At 44.5% G+C, this 21,070-nt stretch overlaps 1 protein-coding gene across 1 annotated transcript; it reads right to left on the reverse strand.

The window, feature by feature from the left end:
* Positions 1 to 2,813: 2,813 nt before the first annotated feature.
* Positions 2,814 to 14,004, reverse strand: Ldha (lactate dehydrogenase A). Its single transcript, XM_042691383.1, has 8 exons — positions 13,903 to 14,004; positions 11,650 to 11,802; positions 8,155 to 8,272; positions 6,975 to 7,148; positions 6,333 to 6,506; positions 5,513 to 5,630; positions 4,035 to 4,158; positions 2,814 to 3,540 (listed from the first exon to the last, which is right to left on the reverse strand). Exons 2-8 carry the CDS (start codon positions 11,773 to 11,775, stop codon positions 3,376 to 3,378), a joined length of 999 nt encoding a protein of 332 aa, XP_042547317.1. The 5' UTR covers positions 11,776 to 11,802; positions 13,903 to 14,004; the 3' UTR covers positions 2,814 to 3,375.
* Positions 14,005 to 21,070: the final 7,066 nt, after the last annotated feature.

Genomic DNA, 21,070 nt, shown 5'->3' on the forward strand with positions numbered 1-21,070 from the left:
GGCAAACTGGCCCACCCCCGCGCTCACGCACGCCCCTCTACGTCAGCACGCAGGCACCGCCCCCCGCCGCCGAGCGCATGCGTGTTGGGCAACGTCGGGCAAAGAGAGATGGGTTTGCTGAGGCTGCGGAAGCTGGGCGGGTCCTGCGCGGAGAGCCTCGCGAAGCTCATTGATCCGACAGGCCTAATTTGCAACTTTCTGAAAAGGTGTGCTGGGTGACCCTAAGTCCTCCAACATGAAAGGAATTTGAGTAAAAAGGGTGGTCTTGGGAATGATTATCCTTTTTTTTTTTTTTGGTCAGTCGTGAGGCTTGAACTCAGGGCCTGGGCTCTGTCCCTGAACTCTTTTGCTCAAGGCTACCTCTCTACCACTTTGAGCCACAGCTTCACTTCTCTTTTCTGTTAGTTAATTGGAGATAAGAGTCTCACCTGCCTGGAGTGGCTGATTATCCCTTTTGATCACGACCTCTCCAACACATCTATTTGCAGGCATTAAATATATATCTATATCTATCTATCTATCTATCTATATATATCTCAGACAGATGCTGGTGGCTCACCCCTATAATCCTAGCTACTCAGAAGGCTGAGATCTGAGTTATATAAGAGAAAGATCTGAGGATCTCGGTTTGAAGCCAACCCTGGCAGGATAGACTGTGAGACTCTCATATTCAATTAACCACCAAAAAGCCAGAAGCAGAGCTATGGCTCAAGTGGTAGAAAGCCAAGCCAACGCAGAAGGCCCTGAGTTCAAACCCAACGACCGATAAGAAAAATTATCTTGTAACTTCAAGAGCAGGAGCTGGAATCACCTTTAAATATCCCTTGATAGCTGGGCAGCAGTGGCTCACACCTATAATCCTAGCTACTCAGGAGGCTGAGATCTGAGGATCACAGTTAAAAGCCAGGATGGGCAGGAAAGCCCAGGAGACTCTTATCTCCAATAAACCACTCAGAAAACTGGAAGTAGCACTGTGGCTCAAGTGGTAGACTGGACAGCACCCAAGCCCAGAATTCAAGCCCCACAACCAACCAAAACACACACACACACCTTGAGGGAAAAGTAGCCAGGGCCTGGGTGCTGTCCCTGAGCTCTTTTGCTGAACGCTAGCACTCTACCACTTTGAACCACAGTGCCATTTCCAATTTTCTGATGGTTAATTGGGGATGAGTCACACTTTCCTGCCCTTTGCTGGCTTCAACCTGGGATCCTCAGCTCTCAGCCTCCTGAATAGCTAAGTTGTCAGACATGAAGCCACCAGCCCTGGCTCCAACTTTTTGACTCCAAACTTTTCCACTCTTAACCGGAGAGCTTTTTTTCCATTGTCTGGACATTTCTTTCTCCTGTCTTTCTTATGGTATCTTTCACAGTCTACTACTAACCACAAGCTAGAGGCCTCTCATGGCAAACCTGTTTGTACCATCATTTGATCATGTGCTTCTACACCAACCTTACTTATACCACAGGAATAAAAGCACTATGGCATAGATGACTTGCAAATTCAAATAATACACTTGCCTTCGGACCTTGAGGCTCATCTTAGTAATCAGAATGCTATGTGAACAGAAATTACTCCTTATGCTTCCAGACTTACTGTTTTACTGGACTGCAATAATCATAGGAGTCGACTTCTCTATTTACTCGTAACATCACATCTTGGGATAAGAGACATGTAACACATCTTTGAAGTCCTGATAATTTTATTTTGTTAACATGAGCTTAATTTGGCAACATGAGCTTTTTGGAAGAAATGTAGAGTATCATATTTGCTTTTCCAGCAAGTAGCCACTTGTGTGCATATAGGACCTGCTTAATCAACTCCTGAATGTAACTGACTCAGGGTACCTTGCAGAGTTACTCTATTCCTTGGTTGGAGACAAAGCACCAGCTAACCAAGAATATTGAAGCAAAAAGCATAAAACTTTACAGGATTACATCTCAACTCCCAGAATATTTTTTAAAAATCTAATAAACCTATTTTGCTTAAGTATTACTCTTCAGTGATACTGGCGCATTGGCTTATTGCATCAAATAATATGAAATTAAGGTGTTCTTTCAAAAACACTTAAGAAGCTGTGTGTCGGTGGCTCACACCTGTAATCCTAGGTACTCAGGAGCCAGCCCAAGCAGGAAAGTCTTATCTCCAATTAACCACCAGAAAACCAGAATTGGTGCGGTGGCTCAAGTGGTAGAGTGCTTGCCTTGAGTTGAAGAGCGCGGGGACAGCACCAGGCCCAGAGTTCAAGGCCCATGCCCATGACCACCACCACCACCAAAAACACTGAAGATACCTCAAAGTTAACAAAAACCATTGGGTACTGGTGGCTAACACCTGTAAACTTTCCTACTCACAAAGCAGAGATCTAAGGATTGCCAGCCTGGAAAGGAAAGTCAGTCCTTGAGACTTTGATCTTAATTAGGGAGATTAACTACAAAAGAAGGAGAAGTGGAGCTGTTGCTCAAATGGCAAAGTGCAATAACTGAGCATAAAAGCTCATGGACAGCATGCAGGTTCAAGACCCAGGACTGGGGCTGGGAAGGTGGCTCAGTGGTACAGCACTTGCCTTGCATGCATGAGGCCCTGTGTTCGATTCCTCAGCCACCACTATGCAAAAAGAAAAAAGCCGGAAGTGGTGCTGTGGCTCAAGTGGTAGAGTGCTAGCCTTGAGCTGAAGAGCTGAGGGACAGCGCCCAGGCCCAGAGTTCAGGCCCCACGACCAGACCCCCCCCAAAAAAAAGACCCAGGACTGGCACAAAAATATATTAAATCAAAGACTGCTCATTAGTTAATAAAATGGCACTCTTCTAAGATATTAAAATCAACGAAGTAGTCACTGTTCAAGGTTTATTTGGTGTTTTAGTCTGACATTTGGATAGGTGTTGCATTGTTCATATATAGCTTTTTACATTACATGCCAATGTACACTACTTATATATAGTACACAAAATATCTTTTAGAACAGTAATGCACGTGACATGCAAAAATGGATTTATACAACAGATCCCAGGAAGTGTGATTGGAAAAAGATGTTGGAACTAGGCATTTTGGTGAAGTTACAGAGCACACAGTAACACATCTGGTTCAAAGGGCAGTTAGGGACTGTGCACCATTCACTGGCAGTGGTGTTTCAAGAGAGGGTGAAATTGTTTTACAGTAACCAGTTTACAGCTACAGAGGTACCATCCACCATCAGAATACAGCTGCAGGTTTTTCTGAACCAGTCCTATTTCTAACTTCAGGAAATGGATGCTTTTCCCAGGTCGTTTTATAATACTACTGCTTTAGTCCCTTATAGCTATAAGGGACAACATGCATAACCTCCGACTTAAAATCCTCTTATAGCCTAGACAGTGAAGTGGTACATATAGAAGACTTTAAAATTGCAGCTCCTTTTGGATTCCCCAAAGTGTATCTGCACTCTTCTTCAAGCGGGCCTCTTCCTCAGGAGTCAGAGTGACCTTCACCACATCTGAGATTCCATTCTGTCCCAGGATGCAAGGAACGCTAAGGAAGACATCATCCTTTATTCCATAGAGACCCTGAAAGGCAAAAAGAAAAGCACTTTAGATTCTGTCTATATATTCTCAGGTTTTTAGTCAAGTTATCAAGTGATAATGTGTTAAACAGTCCTAGCGGAGATTATCCTACAGAATAACTCATTTTGTTCCAAAAATGGAAATGTTATGTATATTAATTTCATTTTAATCACTGATTGAAGACTTCCATTAATTTGACATCGGAAGTCTTAAAAGCTAAGCATCAGTGGATAACACCACAATCCTTGTTACTCAGGTAGACATCTGAGGATAAAAATTCAAAGACAGCCCAGGCAGGAAAGTTTATGGGACTTTTAACAATCACCAGAAGTGACTCAGTAGAATGTCAGCCTTCAGCAAAATACTAAGGGACGGCCCCCGAGGCTGATTTCAAGCCCCAATACCAAGACACATAAATACACATACACACAAGAATCTTCAGGAAAATAACAATGAAATAAAGGACTGAAATACAATGCATCATTGCACAGACATACCTTGATCATGGTGGAAATTGGATGCACTCTCCGAAGATTCTTCATAATGCTTTCTGCTAAATCTGCCACAGACAGTCCAATGGCCCAGGATGTATAGCCTTTCAGTTTGATCACCTCATAGGCACTGTAAGTGGGGAATGATAGGAAAGAGGAAGAATACAGAAACTCAAAGTTTTCACTGAGTGCATTTGACCTAAATAATGCTACAATGTGGCATGAAGGCTATCCCAACAGTACTCTTAGTAATAGGAAAGTTAAAAAGGTAAACCCCATGCTCTTACATGGTCATATAAGGATTATAGAACTGCCAATTATAGCTACTTACACCAAAGCTACTGTTCCTTGGAAGAGTTGTATATTAAAGGAGTATTAGCAGGGGGCTAAGGAAGGGGTATTACAAGTTTGAAGCTAGCCTCGACTACAGTGAGACCAATTATGAAAATATATCATGAATCAATTTTATACACCCAGAGTTCCACATAGGCCTCATAGTTTTATAAGTAAATGTCACCTAGATGAAACCACCTCTCTTGTTTCTTTACATTTTAGTACCATTGTGAATTTAGACCTTGCTAATAACTATTATCTGAATAAACAATAGTGAACTCTATTTAATCTAAAGCTGTTTATATCCATAAGGAATTTAATACAGGAGGTAGGTCTGGTGTTGTATTCCTGTAATCCCAGCTATTCAGAAGATAGAGGCAGGACTGTAAGCCAGAGGCCAATTTGGACCAAGTTAGCAAGACCATTTCTCAAAACCAAAAAGCCAGCACCAGTGGCTCACACCTGTAATCCTAGCTATTGGGATAGCTAAGAGCTGAAGGTCAGTTCAAGGTCAGTCAAGTTAGAAAAGTTCATTAGGCCCCCTTTCAACTGACAGTTGAAACGGTGGTGTGTACCTGATATCCATTACAAAATTGTCAGTACCATAATACAATAAGCTTGATTTCTAAGGTTTTATACCCAAGTGAACAAGTCACCTATGTTGTTCAACAACAGTAGCTCATGCCTATAATCCTAGCTACTCAGGAAGCTGAGATCTGATGATCAAGGTTCAAAGCCAACATCAGCAAGAAAGCTGGTGAGACTCATCTCCAATTAACCACCAGAAAACTGGAAATGGAGCTATGGCTCACAGTGGTAGAGCACTATCCTTGAGCAAAAGAGCTCAGGGACAGGCATTGGTGGTTCACACCTGTAATCCTAGCTACTCAGGAGGCTGAAATCTGAGGATCACAGTTCAAAGTAAGCCTGGGCAGGGAAGTTCGTTTAACTCTTACCTCCAAAATCAAAAAAACAAAAAAACAACAACAAAAAATACTCTCAGAAAGCTAGAGCGGTGCTGTGGCAAAGCGCTACCCTTGAGCACAGAAAGGCTCAGGGACCATGGCCAGGTCCTAACTTCAAGTCACAGGACCCGGGGAGAAAACTCTTAATCTTAACCTTCCATGTTGTCAAATTAGGAGATCTATTACCTGTCAACAACCTGTTTATGAACCGTTTTCCACTGTTCCTTATCTGCATCAGTGCCTAAATCAGGATTCAGATTCTTGAAGGAGACACCAGCAACATTCACTCCACTCCACACTGGTACTAAAAAGAAAAGGTACAGGATATATTTATTTCTATGCACCAACGGACCAGTAATTTTAACACTCTCTCTCTCCTGGTTTGTTCTGGTCCTGGGACTTAATCATTGGGCCTCATGCTCTTGAGTAGCTTTTTTGCTCAAGACTAGATCTTGATCCTCAGATCTCAACCTCCTGAATAGCTAAGCCTTGAACCATATTTTTAATTCTCGTATCCGAAGAGGAAGGTTATCCATTTTTTTGTTGGATGGTTAAGACTATCTAAAACTAAGAACTGCATTATCTAACCTATTTTCCTGGAGTATTTAATGAACATGTCCAAGGTAATTTCTTTTCATACAAAAAAATAACAAAAACAAAAACAAAAGCTAAGCACTAGTGACTTACACTATAACCCACCAGGATTACAAAAGGCTAGAATAAGTTTTAAGGGTTCAAAAAGAATCCTGGCAGGAAAGTCTTACAAGACTTTTCTAAGGACTTTAATTGAAGATCAATTTAACAGTAAAAATGCTGGACTGAAGTTATTCAACAGCAGAGGGTAGGACCCCAAATTTAAGCCCCATTATTGGAGAAAAATGAAGAGGGGACAGGCTATGCAGGAAACCATTCCCCTGGTTCGTGGATACTTGAAAGGCTCAAATCTGACAATGAAACACCAGAAATTTCTATGTTGTCTCTTAGAAACAGTAAACCTAGTGCTTACCACTTGAGTCTCCATGCTCCCCAAGAATCCATCCATGACAGCTTAGTGGGTGAACTCCCAGCCGTTCTCCCATCAGGTAACGGAACCGGGCTGAATCCAGATTACACCCACTTCCAATAACGCGGTTTTTGGGGAAGCCGCTTATCTTCCAAGCCACATAGGTGAGGATATCCACTATGAAGAAAGCATTTGAACAATGACATTAAGTGACTCATGAATAACCAGGACTTATGTTAGTATTTTTAGATCTGTTTATGACACATCCAAGGAATTATTATTCAGGAAATATTTTATGAAAATCAATTGTGCAGCAACTAGGAAAACAACTATTAAAATGTATCCCTTAAGCAATTAACTAGTTTTAAGTTCCAATTATGTTCAGAGGTATACATAATACAGGGATATCCCTGTAATGCTTTTAAATTAAGTATTTTATAAACCACAAATCTCTCCGGAAAATGAAGCATGAGAAATAAATCAATATACAACATGTAACATGCCATCAGTTTTGCTGTGGTTTGTCTTTTTTTTCCCCTCCTATCCCACCTACTAGCTGTACAGTTCATTTTCAACATAGTGTGCATGAGTACCACTGCTGCATTTGTTCACCCTTTCTCCCTCCTTTGCAGAGACAAGCCTCACCTGGATTGGAAACAACAAGCAACTTGCAGTTGGGGCTGTATTTCACAACATTAGGAATGATGAACTTAAAGATGTTCACATTTCGCTGGACCAAATTAAGACGGCTTTCTCCCTCTTGCTGACGGGCCCCAGCTGTGATAATAACCAGCTTGGAGTTTGCAGTCACACCGTAGTCTAAAGAAAAGAGGAAAGGACTCTTATAGATGGGACAGATAAACACTCTTACCACCTCCTAGATCTTTCCTTTTGTCTTAAGAGTTTTATAATTGTGATCCCTTAAACAGGGGAAGAGAAAATCAATGCTATTGCAACTTTTAACTACAATTTGAAGGAATCAAGTTTAACTTTCATATTAATCCCTTATACACCCCAACTCAGCTCATTTGTCATTCTTCCTCCTCCTATTTTCACTTAGCTCCTTAATCATCAAAAGACAAATCAATTCTCTCTTATTCTTCTTCTAGATACCCTATGGCTGCCCATTACATAAAAGGCCAAAGCGGGACTGGTAAAGCGCTTGCCTTGCATGCATGAGGCCCTGGGTTCGATTCCTCAGCACCACATAAACAAAAAGAAAAAAGACGTAAGTGGTGCTGTGGCTCAAGTGGTAGAGTGCTAGCCTTGAGCTGAAGAGCTGAGGGACAGGGCCCAGGCCCAGAGTTCAGGCCTCACGACCGGCCCCCCCCAAAAAAAAAGGCCAAAGAATTTCAATCCCAGTTTCCTGGTTGGTGCTAGGGTAAAGGTGAAGACGGGGAACCAAGAATACCTGTGGAATAACTCATTTACCCTATTCCCAAATTTGTGTTTGTGTGTGAAAGGAAATGGTGGAGTAACATTGAAATATTTGAGCTAGGGGTAGAGCTCAGCAGTTGAGCACTTGCTTAGTAACCATTCAAGACCCTGAGTGGAATCTCAGCATGAAATTAAGACACAAAAGCTGGAAACAATATGGTTAAAAAGCCTAAAGTTTGGAGCTTTACACATTCCATTCTATTTCAGATAGTTGCCATATCAGCAATAAACTGGATTTCCAGTTAAAATCACTTATTAGAGATGGAAACTTTGGTGGAACCAGTGAAAAATTATTCCCAGGCTCTCCTATACTGCATTAAAATAAAAATTCTCTGAAGAATTTTAGCCTAATCAAGAAATGAACAGAGTATAATAGAAAAAAATTAACCTTTGCCAGAGACAATTTTTGGCGTTTTGAGGAAAAGGCTGCCATGCTGGAGATCCATCATCTCTCCTTTCAGTTTGTCTTCCATGACATCAACAAGAGCAAGTTCATCTGCCAAGTCCTAAAAAAAAGAAAATTTTAGTTAAATGGTAAACTGCTGTTTCCAGATGTTTAGAAAAGCATAAAGTATTTCTGTGTTTCTGGCATAGGAGTTCTGCCAGTTGAGTTTAGGATATGCTTCAAAGTAGAGGCAGTATATTCTTTAAATTAGACTTAAGCTGATTAAAAACTTAAGCTGAAAAAAAAAACAAGTACAACTGCTCGGGCAGTCTGGAGGTTTCTCAAAACATTAAACGTAGATTTTCTCTATGACCCAGCCATACCACTCTTCAGCATGTACCCAGAACATCACAAGCCAGGATACCATAAAGACACTTGCACATCCATGTTCACTGATGCACTGTTCTCAACAGCCAAGTTATGAAAACAGCCCAAATGCCTTATAAAAGTGGATCCCAAAATCGTGGTACCTACCCACAATGGAATGTTACACAGCCAAAAGGAATAATATGGCTCTATAGGGAAATGAACGGACCTAGGACAAATCTTGTTAAATGAGGTAAGCCAGACTCATAGACAAGTGGTGCAGGTTTTCTCTTATTCAGAAATACAGAGACATGATAAACTAAACAAGACTAGGCATTTACAGTCTATGTGCCTCTGATTATATAAAATCCTTTTTATTTAAATAAGCTCCAAGAAATGGAAACAAGGTTTTCTTTGTGGGATTTTTTTTTGTCTTGTTCTTTTGTCTCTGGGAGGCAAGGGAAAGCACAGAAATGGAGGGACCAAGGGTGAACAAATGCAGCAGTGGTACACACTAGACACTACATTGAACTGTGTAACTTGTGGGTGGGGATGAGAGGGAAAAAGTAGGTGAGGGAAGAGATGACATTGTTCAAAAAGAAATGTACTCATTACCTGACTTAAATACCTCTGTACATCACCTTTATACTAACAGTAAAAAAATTAAAAATTGAAAAAAAAAAAGCTGATTAAACCCAGGCACTGGTGACTCATATATGTAATCCTAGTTACTTGAGAAGCTAATTCTAAAGATCATTGTTTGAAGCCAGCCTAGGCAGGAAAGTCCATGAGACTCTTAAACTCCAACTAACCATCAAAAAAAAAAAAAAAAAAATTCAGGCTGGAAATGTGGCTTAGTCGTCAAGTGCTTGCCTAGCATGCATAAAGCCCTGGGTTTAATTCCTCAGTACCACATAAACAGAAATGGCTGGAAGTGGTGCTGTGGCTCTCAAGTGCTAGCCTTGAGCAAAAACAGAAAAGAAGCAGGTTAAGTACCCAGGCCCTGAGTTCAAGCCCCAGGACTGGCCAAAAAAAAAAGAAAATCTACCACAGCTGGTGGGAAGACAGAACACTGATTAGCTAATACTACAGAATAACTTCTAAGTATGTAAACTGCCTTATATTCATTAATAGTTATATATATACCAATTGTAGGTTGTTATTCATTAGAAGATAATACCAAACAGTGTCAAAACATGGAATTAAAAGGCAACTGTCTGATTTATTTTCTGGTTGTTTTCCACTCAAAATTGCATTCCATCAATACTAATAGTTCAGAAGACAGAACACTGATTAGCTAATACTACAGAATAACTTCTAAGTATGTAAACTGCCTTATATTCATTAATAGTTATATATATACCAATTGTAGGTTGTTATTCATTAGAAGATAATACCAAACAGTGTCAAAACATGGAATTAAAAGGCAACTGTCTGATTTATTTTCTGGTTGTTTTCCACTCAAAATTGCATTCCATCAATACTAATAGTTCAGGGCTGGGAAGGTGGCTCAGTGGTAGAGCATTTGCCTTGCATGCCTGAGGCCCTGGGTTCGGTACCACATAAGCAAAAAGAAAAAAGCCGGAAGTGGCGCTGTGGCCCAGGCTCAGAGTTCAGGACCTACGACTGGACCCCCCCCCCCCCCCAAAAAAAATACTAATAGTTCTATATAGCTCAGACTTTGTTTGACAATTGGTGACTTCAGCCTGGAAACATCGACCATGGTCATAATACAAATTGGCTATGGTCTTCCATTACTACAACAGTTAACCTGCCTGCAGATCTACCACAAACCAACTATAATAAAATTATGATCTGGTAAGTATTGTTCTTACCCACACTGAGTCAGGGGCCAATGAAAAAGATCATCGATAGTTTATATGTGTAGGAAAACAATATCTGACCCAGCTGGTAAGAAAGAATGAGTTGATGGAATAATGCAGATTGAGTTCTATTGTTACAAGACCTCTGCATTGCTCACTTTTGCTGCCTTCTCACTTCAAGCCACTTCTGTTCTAAACACATTCACTGTCATCGGGATGCCATAGGTATACACAAACTATATTGAGGCTAGGAAGGAGAATTCAGAGTTTGAGGCCATGTTAGGCTACACACTGAGACTTTATCTCAAAAAAAAAGGAATGAAGGATACCTCCTTTTTTATGAATCAGGTTTGATTGAATATTGTAAGATGTGCATATTCACAAATTCTGTTTTCTACTTAAACTTTATCACCATAATTGATAAATTACTGTTTTGTTGGGTCCGGTCGTGGGGCCTGAACTCTGGGCCTGGGCGCTGTCCCTCAGCTCTTCAGCTCAAGGCTAGTGCTCTACCATTTGAGCCACAACACCACTTCCGGCTTTTTTCTTTTTGCTTATGTGGTGCTGAAGAATCGAACCCAGGGCCTCGAGCATGCAAGGCAAGTGCTCTACCACTGAGCCACCCTCCCAGCCCTAAATTACTGTTAAGGGAGGAAGATTTTTAAGATTCCTCAATCAGGGGCTGGGAAGGTGGCTCAGTGGTAGAGTGCTTGCCTTGCATGCTCAAGGCCCTGGGTTCGATTCCTCAGCACCACATAAGCAAAAAGAAAAAAAAGCCAGAAGTGGCGCTGTTGCTCAAGTGGTAGAGCGCTAGCCTTGAGCTGAAGAGCTGAGGGACAGCGCCCAGGCCCAGAGTTCAGGCCCCACGACCGGACCCCCCACCCAAAAAAAAAAAAAAAAAAAGATTCCTCAATCAGTAGGATTTTACCATATGCACATTATTATTTGTAAGTTTAAGAGTTTAGAATCATTTAAAGGTACATACACTCTTTTGTTATTGGCACTGGGTTTCCAGCCTGGTTAACTTTTTTTTTTTTAATAGTCCCTACTTTTATTTTTTTTTAAATTCTATTGTTAAGATGCTGTACAGAGGGTTTACAGTTACATGAGTAAGGTTATGAGTGTATTACTTGTCATTGTTACCCCTTCTGGCTAACTTCTGTAGTTTATCGCCCTGTTGCAAAAATGTTTCAGAGAAAATCTTTTGAATGAGTGCATGACCTAAATATTTTTATTTACAATGTAAGAAGTCAGTTTTTTGGAGATGGAGGGAAAGGGTAGAGTCAATTTATGGGCTTTACTTTCTTACCTTCATTAAGATACTGATGGCACAGGCCATGCCAACAGCACCAACACCAACAACTGTAATCTTGTTCTGCGGGACATGTTCTTCTTTAAGAAGATTCACAATCAGCTGATCCTTGAGACCTGACATTTTGGCCTGGGAATAACTGCTAAGACCCTACAAGGGAGGGAACAATCATTGTTATTGCATCCTCCACAATATTTTCTGTTAAAGAACTCTCCATTTACTTTCTTTTGGGTACTTGCCACTAAAAATAGTAAATGACTACAAGGATAGAAGGGGGATTAAAAAAAAAAAAAGGATGATCCAAAGGGTTGAAAGAACTCATGCTAGGGGGTCTGGTCTGGCTATGACAGGCCTCACCTTGCTCTGGAAAATAAATATTGATGTTTCGGTGTAAGAATAGTCTTCTGAGTCACTCATCTTGCCTCTCCAGTTTCTGGAGGGGCTGGTCTTCTCTTAGACAAGACCACTGCGAGCCACCCAAACTCCCCCCTGGCCACCTGGGACCCTTCAATAAGACCAGTGCCAAGATAAGGGGCCAAACTAAGTGCACAAGGCGCCACCAACGGCCACGAGGTACGACCTCAAGCCAAAGCCACGTGCTGGGAGGTCTGCGCATGCGCGTATACTGGCTACCCATCCCCCTTCCTTCCCGCCCCAGTAAACCACAAGTTTTATAACCCACTTATTTCCGGAAGATTGGCGGGAGGGGGGGAGCTAGTGAGCATGCGCACACGCATTCCAAAGCAAGTGGAGGCAGCGTGCCTAGCAGGACTCGGGGAAGCCCCACCGGCACAGCTGCGCGCTTTAACCCAGACAATCAGGAGCGTTTGGGTTCCTGATAGCGGACTATTCGTGTCTCTGAAGGAGCTCAGAGTCAGACTTTAGACTTGACTATAGCAGATGAGAGCCACGTGAAGCTGGCCCGGGCAGCCTGCCTGACCCGGGCCGGTGGCCAGAGTCAGACTTCAAGTCGCAATACCAGGAACCACCGGATGTTAACTAAGCCCAGGGAGGGGCCTCGCAGGGCTGCGCTACAGCCCCGTTGCCAGGCGTTTAGCCACCCAAGAGGTCTTGCCCGAACAGGAAGTGCAGAAAAAGCCGCGGCCGGGGATCTAAAGCCAGGAGCCCAGAAGTTTAATGGAACTGGTTGAACCCTTCGGGTTTCAGGGCTGGGAGAGGAGGCCTCCTGGTGCTCCTCCAACCCGGCACTGTCCTCTCTGGAGAGGATGCCACAGGTTGCATGCCCAAAGATCCAAGTCTTGACATTGTTCCAAAGGGCAAAAATATCCTAGGTCGGACCTCCAGGCCAGCAGCCCAGAGTCGCCAAGCTGGAAGTGGGTCTCCCCACAAATCATTGCTATTTCTGGCCAGCCCTGTAAGGTTGCTGCCGGCGGTGGGGGGCTGGGGAGAGGGAGGAAGGGGGTTCGTCCCTGCAGAGAAAACCCGCTGCACCACAAACCTCGGCCCCTGGGCGCAATGCATTAGTGAGGGTCCGTCTAGGGGGGCGAGGCCTGCATCCAACGCGGGGCAGACCCCCCTCCCCAGTTCTGCCGCCCTCCACCGTGCCGAGATGCCCCTAATCGTCTTTCAGCTGGCGATTCAAAGGGAGGGCCTGGTGGCGGGCGCTCTTCCTGGGGTTCGCAGAGGGCCCCCATTGCTCGCCCCACCTTTACACGTTATACCGCGCGCTCGGTACAATCTGGGACAGACACCGGCAGCTTCGTGCGCCCTGTCATTTTCAGGGCCCACCGGAGAGGCCCACCCGAAAGTCTCGGGGGGGGGGGGGCAGGGAGAAAAAGAAAAGCGAAGCGGGGCCCTACGCGGCTCTCGTCTTCTGAGGCTTTCCAATTCCATCGGCTCGAGTAACGCGGCCTCAAGTTTTGCGCACACGGTCGATTGCTGAATCTGGAGAGCCCCCCCTTCCCCCCCCCCCCACTCCCCGGCTTCAAGCCTGTAACACCCTAATCTCTCCTCATCTCCTAGTACCCCCTCCCTGCCCCGGGCTTTTCACCTAAGGCTGGGTGGGGTCACTTGCTCGGTTCCCCAGCGCAGCCGAGGCCAGCTTAGCGCAAGAAGGCTCCAAACCCACGCGTGGCCGCGTCTCTTGAGCTGCTTCTAGAAAACGGCGCCCACCCCCCCCCCCACAAACACACACTGGCCCCCTCGCCCGTGCGCCTAGCCAGAGGTGCCATAGGCACCGGGCTCTCCCGCGCCCTTGGGCGCGGAGGGGCGCGCGGAGTCTGAGCATACCCGGGGTGCACGGCGGGCGGGAGTCGGAGGCGCGCAGCGAGCAGATCCCGACTCAGCAACAGCGGCTCCTGCAGTCGGGCCCCGGCGAGGGAGGGGCCTTAAATCCAGCCCCGAGGCTGACGTCAGGGTGGAAGCCGGGCGGACGTGCGGGAACCCACGTGTGGGTCGGGTCGAGGGGCGGGCGCCCAGCCGGGCGGGGCACCGGAGAGGCCCTGGCGGCGCACGCAGCTGATGGACAGACCTGCAGGCCGGCCCACGTGCGCGGGGACATCTTAGGGAATGCCCAGCGCCATGCTGCTCTCTGGCCTCAGAGTCCTAGGCCAGTCCCCTGAGCCAGCGTGAAAACAGAAAAAGACTCTCAGCTGCATATTCCGAAAACTGTGGAGGGAAGCCCTGATCTGTTCTGCCACACGGCTTCCCAGGGCCTGACACAGCTGGGGCATGCAATCCAACAGTATTCGGTCGGAGAAGAGAAAGGAAATGTCTAGCACCTCACTCGACTGTCAGTCTGACGCTCCTTGTTCCCCTGCAGCAAAACTTTGTCCCAAACTCAGAGCGAAGCTTTGTCCTTCCAGACCTTGCAGGGTGACTCGGGTCAGATTTACATGCTTGTTTCTCCCAGGGGCAGCCATACCCCACACTATCTGTTCTGTTCTAGCGTTTCCAAACGTGTGTCCTTGTTAGCCCCTTAACCACCATTCCTTCTCTACTTATACCAGTTTCTTTTTGTTTTTAAACCAAATTTTATCTATGCACCTTTACTCATTGTTAGTTCCTTTAGCTGATCTGGCTTATCTCTCTTTAAACTATGAGCCTTTCAGCATTCCCCTACTGTGGTGTCATATGCAATATGTTTGGTGATTTTCCGTAGTGATAAAAAAAAAGACCAAGTGAAGGGAGGATTGTAACTTTCAGCCCCACTCACCAACCTCCAGGAAAAAAGGTGGTCGCTGGAGACTATAACCTTTCTAAAAAAATTATTTTCTTCCTTTTTTCATTAGCATATACTAGCTATACAAGGGGAACGTTTATAGAGACAAGTTCACACGTGCAGTGTGTTCCAATTAACCCCCAGCCTCCATCACCCCCAAGTTCCATTAAAAAGTCTTAAACAAGATCTGATATGCTTCCAGCTGCTGATCACAGGAAGTGCTGGGAGGGAGAAGCACTCTGAGGGCTCTGAGGCTCTGGAAGCAATGCTGTCACTTCCCCATTCCTGCTTATCTCTCCCAAGTGGCCGCCCATTTATAGTATCTTCCATAATGAACCACAAGGCTGGGGGTGTGGTAAGTGCTACCGAAGCTTGCAAAGCATGCACAAGGCCCTGGATGCCATCCCCTGTACCGTATAAGAAATACATACAAATTTTAAGATTTTACAAAATAGTAAAGGCCAGGTGGCAGTGGCTCACACCTGTAATCCCACTTACTCTGGAGGATGAAATATGACGGGCTGGGAATCTGGCTCAGTGGTAGAGTGCTTGCCCTGCATGCATGAAGTCCTGGGTTCTATTCCTTAGTACCACATAAACAGAAAAAGCTGGAAGTAGCACTGTGGTTCAAGTGGTAGAGTGCTAGCCTTCAGCAAAAGAAGCTCAGGGACAGTGCCCAGACCCTGAGTTCAAGTCCCAGGACTAGCAGTAATAATAATAATAAATTTTAAAAGAGATCTGAGGATCACAGTTTGGAAGCCAGCCAGGGAAGGAAAGTCTGTGAGACTCTCATCTCCAATAAAATATAGAAAAAGCTGGAAGTAAGCTGTGGCTCAAATGGTCGAGCGCTAGAAGAAGCTCAGCAACGCACCCAGACTCTGAGTTCAAGCCCAAGAATCGGAAAAAAAAAAGGTAAATTTTTTTCTTGGTTTCATGAATGACCCAAGCAAATGATCAAACCACAAGTAGGAGGTTTGATGACACCTTATAGTGACTGGTTCCAAACACAATCTCGTGGTACTGAGCCGTTAACCCATGGATCAGATGCTGTCTCTTGGTAGAAAGTGCTGGAATTGAATCGTAGGACACTCAACCAGTATTCACTGCAGAATTGCTTGATATGGAGGAAAAACACACATATCTGGCCACCGACAAGTTCTGATAATGAGATCAGAGGGGTAAAGTTTATTTTTTTCCATTCCATCCACACATTTATAAACCTACAGGATTGGTACCTCCTTCAAATGGACTTGGATTATAGGGCTCTGTTCCCCTATTAGGCAGTGAGCATCTCCAGCGCAGGGATGGCTTATTTCTTCCCTGTGCTTTCAGCACCAGCTCAGAGTGAACCCTGAGAAAGATCCATTGTAGTGGCTGTCTTCATCTCAAAGGGAAAAAGGATCCCCAACTCCAGAAACAGCAGGGCCCAGAAAGAGCATGGAAGCCCTGCTTGCCTATCAAACATGCCCCACGGCGGCTGGGGTGAAATCAGGCTGGGAGGCAGGTAAGAATTTTCACCGGAGACTTGGCAGCTTTGCAATGATGTAAGGTGCCTAGGCTGCATCTTCATTCTCCTAAATCAAGACACTTAACAACAGCTCACTCTAAGCACAGCTTCCCTCTTCTGATGCACAGCAGCCACTGTTTGTCTTCACAAAGATAAACCAAACCCCCTCTGATGAGGATCAGCTACTTACTATATGTCAGGCTGCAAGCTAGGCATCCTCATACTCTTCACTTGAACTCTTCGGGGGTAGGTATAATTATGTCTACTTTCCAGATTAGGAAACCAAAGTCCTGAGAGCCTTGGCTTTGCTAAGGCTGCTAAGTGATTTCAGCTGAGATTTTTCTAACCCTTAGCTGACTGATACCAGAGCCTATCCTTTTCTTTCTCTAGGATGTTATCTATCAGATCCCCAGCTCCTGCATTGGGCCAGATATTACCCATGGGGCTCAATCCAGACTCTGTCACACAAGTGGGCAGTGAGTGTCTGTGGGTGTCCTGGCTGCTTCAGCTGCAGCATTGTCTTCTGTCCCTAAACAGAGACTTACATTGTTGGTGCTCCTGGCTCTTGGGTTTGCAGATTCAGATGAAAATTTGTTCCACTGGCTTTCCTGAGTTTCCAGATAGGAGATCATGGGACTTCTCAGCCTCGGTAATTATGTGGACCAATTTCTCATAATATATCTCTTTCCATGTACTCTGCTATTCTACTAGTTCTGTTTCACTGGAGAACCCTGACTAGCACCATTCACATCGCAGCAATTCTGTACTAAAAGCAAAGCAGAGTGTGGAACCCATGGAATGAGGCAAGAAGCACTCTTTGAGGGGCAGAACTGATTTTTCAAATATTCTTTGAATGTTTCCCTTGTTGATAGGGGAAAATCTTACAAAGAAATTATTTGACCCAGGAGACAGACTGCCTTAAAGAATGGTTGGATTGGGTGGGGGGGAGGGGGGAGGCTGGGAAGGGAGGTGAAGGGTAAACAAAGGAGGAGGCTGCAATGCTTGGTAAGAAATGTATGCATTATCCTGCCCATGTAATTGTAACTCCTCTGTACAGTATGTTCTCAAATAAAATAAAATAAAATTAAAAAAAAAAAAAAAGAATGGTTGGTACTCAGCGTCTACTCTAAGATTTATTTTAGATGGGTTAGATGGGTCTGGCCAGAAGGAAAGCCAGAACACAGTTCCATGTCATACTTCTTGTGTGTGTGTTCTTCCTGGGGCTTGAACTTAGAGTTTGGGCACTGTCACTCAAGACTAGCACTGAATACCTTCTGGCTTTTTGCTAGTTAACTGGAAGTAGGAGTCTCATGGGCTTTTTTGCTCTGGCTGACGTAGAACTATGATCTTCAGATATTAGCCTCCTGAGTAGCTAGGATTATAGTCCTGAGCCACCTGCACCAGACTTGAGTCATTCTTTTATTTAGTATTATGACTCCCCTCCTCAGGGGCATTAATTAGCTCCTCACTGTGTCCAGAATAAAATTCAAACTCCTTGGACAGGTGCACCAGTATCTATACTCTCTGGTCTAGTACTTATGTTCCCTTTCTGGCCTCATCTCCTGTTTTCTTTTGTACTTCTTGCACACCAGTCTCAAGTCCACTCTTCACATGACTCAAATGTGTCATGTACTGTCCCATATCTCTGCCACCATCCTAACCCCTCTGAGCCTCACATATTCAGAGTGCAAGCTCCAGGGTCCTTAGAGTTTACACCAAATTCATTCTTTATCTTTGAACTCTTTCTCTCCCGAACCAGGAGCAACTATTAGAAACTTTCTCACTCATCTCCATAGCCTTGACACATACATGTATTTAATTTGGAATTAAATACCTAGTGTGTAAAGGGACTATGCTAGACACATTCAAAATGACACATTTGTTATCAGAAATAATGTCACAGGGTTTTGGAAGCAGGTTTTTTTTTGGGGGGGGGTCCAGTCGTGGGGCCTGAACTTGGGCCTGGGTGCTGTCCCTCAGCTCTTCAGCTCAAGGCTAGCGCTCTACCACTTGAGCCACAACACCACTTCCGGCTTTTTGCTTATGTGGTGCTGAGGAATTGAACCCAGGGCCTCAGGCATGCAAGGCAAGCGCTCTACCACTGAGCCACCTTCCCAGCCCCTGGAAGCAGGTGTTTTGTGTGTATGGTACTTAGGATGAAACCCATGGCCTTGTGCAGGCTAGACAAGTATCCTACCAGTACAGCCTTGTGAACAAGTTATGGTAACAGAAGTCTATGTATGCTGAATCCTGTGTAGATTGTTTTAAACCTTACAAAGGCAATTTCTTGGGGCATTCCAAGGACAGCTGGGTATAGTGGCATACACGCACAGTTCTAGCTACTCAGAAGGGAAGAAGGGAAGATAGTTGATTGGGAGAATCAGCCTGTGCAATATAGCAAGCTCTACCCAAAAGTAAACAGAAAGAGACAGGGGAAGGAAAAGGAAAAGACAAATTTATAAGTTTTCAAAAACCAAAGTAGAGAGACTCATGCCTGTAATCCCAGCTATTCAGGAGGTAAAAATAGGGAGAACTGAAGTTCAAGGTTAGCCTAGGTAAAAAGTTAGCAAAACCCCATTTCCACTAATAAACTAGGCTTAGTGTTTTACTCTTATAACTCTAGCTGTAGTGGAGGCATAGGCAGGAGGATCATGGTCCAAGGTGGGACAAGGGGAAAATGGGAGCACCTATCTGAAAAATAATCTAAAACACAAAGGTCTAGAGGTATGATTCAAGTTGTAGATCACTAGCTTGGCAAGAATGGGGTCCTGAGCCGGACGCCGGTGGCTCACGCCTGTAATCCTAGCTACTCAGGAGGCTGAGATCTGAGGATCACGGTTCAAAGCCAGCCTGGGCAGGAAAGTCCGTGAGACTCTTATCTCCAATAAACCACTAGAAAAAAAAAAAAAAAAAACAGAAGTGGCACTGTGGGTCAAGCGGTAGAGTGCTATGCTAGCCTTGAGCTGAAGAGCGCAGGGAGCGCCCAAGCCCAGAGTTCAAGCCCCATAACTAACAACAAAAAAAAAAAAAATGGGGTCCTGAGATGAAACCCCACCACCTCCAAAACAAGCAAAAGTTAAAATACAGAATCAAATGTGATATTACTGTCGTTGGATGCAGGTTAGGGTTAGTAAAGTTTTCCTTTAAAAGTAGGAACTCACAGCTGGGAAGGTGGCTCAGTGGTAGAGCACTTGCCTTGCATGCACGAGGCCCTGGGTTCAATTCCTCAATACCACATAAGCAAAAAGAAAAAAACGGAAGTGGCGCTGTGGCTCAAGTGGTAGAGCGCTAGCCTTGAGCTGAAGAGCTGAGGGACAGCGCCCAGGCCCAGAGTTCAGGCCCCACAACTGGACCCACCCCCCCCCCCCAAAAAAAAAAAAAAGTAGAAACTCAGCTGGGCAGCGGTGACTCACTCCTGTAATCCTAGCTACTCAGGAAGCTGAGATCTGAGGAATGCAGTTCAAAGCCAGCCTGGGGAAAAAAGTCCCCAGGAAGCTTTTTATCTCCAATAAACTCAAAAAAATGCCAGAAATGGCTCTGTGGCTCAAGAGGTAGAGGACTAGCTTTGAGCACAAAGAGGTTCAGGGACAGCCCCCAGGCCCTAAGTTCAAGCTCCAGGACTAGTAAAAAAAAGTGGGAACTCTTCACTTAGGGTCTTTAGCTTCGATCGCAGAATAAGAATTTCTGGGGAAGAAATGGTAAGAAAAGTTGGCAGAGCTTTATTGAGTAAGCAGGCAAGCAGACAAATAGACAAGCAGCAGACAAACAGAAGAAGGTCAATCTAACAGAATGTGGGTGCTCTCACAGGGGGAGAAAGAAACCCAGCTTCTTAGCTGTTGAGGTCTGGCTTCAAAGTTATGCAAAGATAGGAGTTTTGTCTTTGCTCTAATTACACCTGGTGTTATGTTCTGAGTTTCCAGGTAAGAATGCATCCTGACATAAAACAGACCCTTATCCTCATCTGCATTTTGGGCAGGAAGTCACTTAGGTTTGGAGAAGTGTTTTGCTCAGGAAGGCATACATCCATTCAAAAAGGTGCTAATTCTTGGGGTGAGAAAGGCATCCTTCAAGAAGGAATGCATCAGGCTGGGAAGGAGGCTCAGTGCTTGCCTTGTATGAAGCAAGCCCTGGGTTTGATTCCTCAGCACCACATTAGCAGAAAAAGCCAGAAGTGGCGCTGTGGCTCAAGTGGTAGAGCACTAGCCTTGAGCTAAGGAGCTGAGGGACAGTGCCCAGGCCCAGAGTTCAGGCCCCATGACGACCACCACCACCACCACCACCACCACCACCACCGACAACAAAGAGGGCATGTATCCTGTTGTCTCTCTTTGAAGCAAAGATGGCACTTCTGTGTTTGTTTCTAAATACCCTAATTCTGAGTTGCCTTCACCAGGCCTCAGTTTCCTTACATTATCCTGTTTCATTTTCCCCTAAATGACTTTGATTCTTTAACCTTAAGGGAAATACATGAAGGAATATCTCCTGTATTTGCCATAAACTTACCATTCCTCATTTTCCCCTGGTCTATCCGGCTTCATTTCTCCTAAAATTACTTTTTTTTCACTTACTCTTAAGGGAAGTACAAGGAAGGAACATCTCCTGTATTTGCTGTAAGTTGGCCATACCTCATTTTTCTCTTGTCTATCTTGCTTCATTTCCCCTAAAATGACTTGGTTCCCTTAATCTAAAGGTAATAGATGGACAAGCTTTAAGCTTGAGTTTTTAATTTC

This window comes from Dipodomys spectabilis, unplaced genomic scaffold (genome assembly GCF_019054845.1).
Source record: "Dipodomys spectabilis isolate Male_0828 unplaced genomic scaffold, ASM1905484v1 ptg000145l, whole genome shotgun sequence".
Lineage (NCBI taxonomy): Eukaryota > Metazoa > Chordata > Mammalia > Rodentia > Heteromyidae > Dipodomys > Dipodomys spectabilis.

Coding starts and splice junctions, on each gene's coding strand:
- Ldha (XM_042691383.1), bottom strand. CDS start 11,775: ATGTCAGGTCTCAAGGATCAGCTGATTGTGAATCTTCTTAAAGAAGAA. Junction 8,273..11,649: donor CCATCAGTATCTTAATGAAG/GTAAGAAAGTAA, acceptor TCTTTTTTTTAG/GACTTGGCAGATGAACTTGC. Junction 6,507..6,974: donor GCTTGTTGTTTCCAATCCAG/GTGAGGCTTGTC, acceptor CTTTCTTCATAG/TGGATATCCTCACCTATGTG.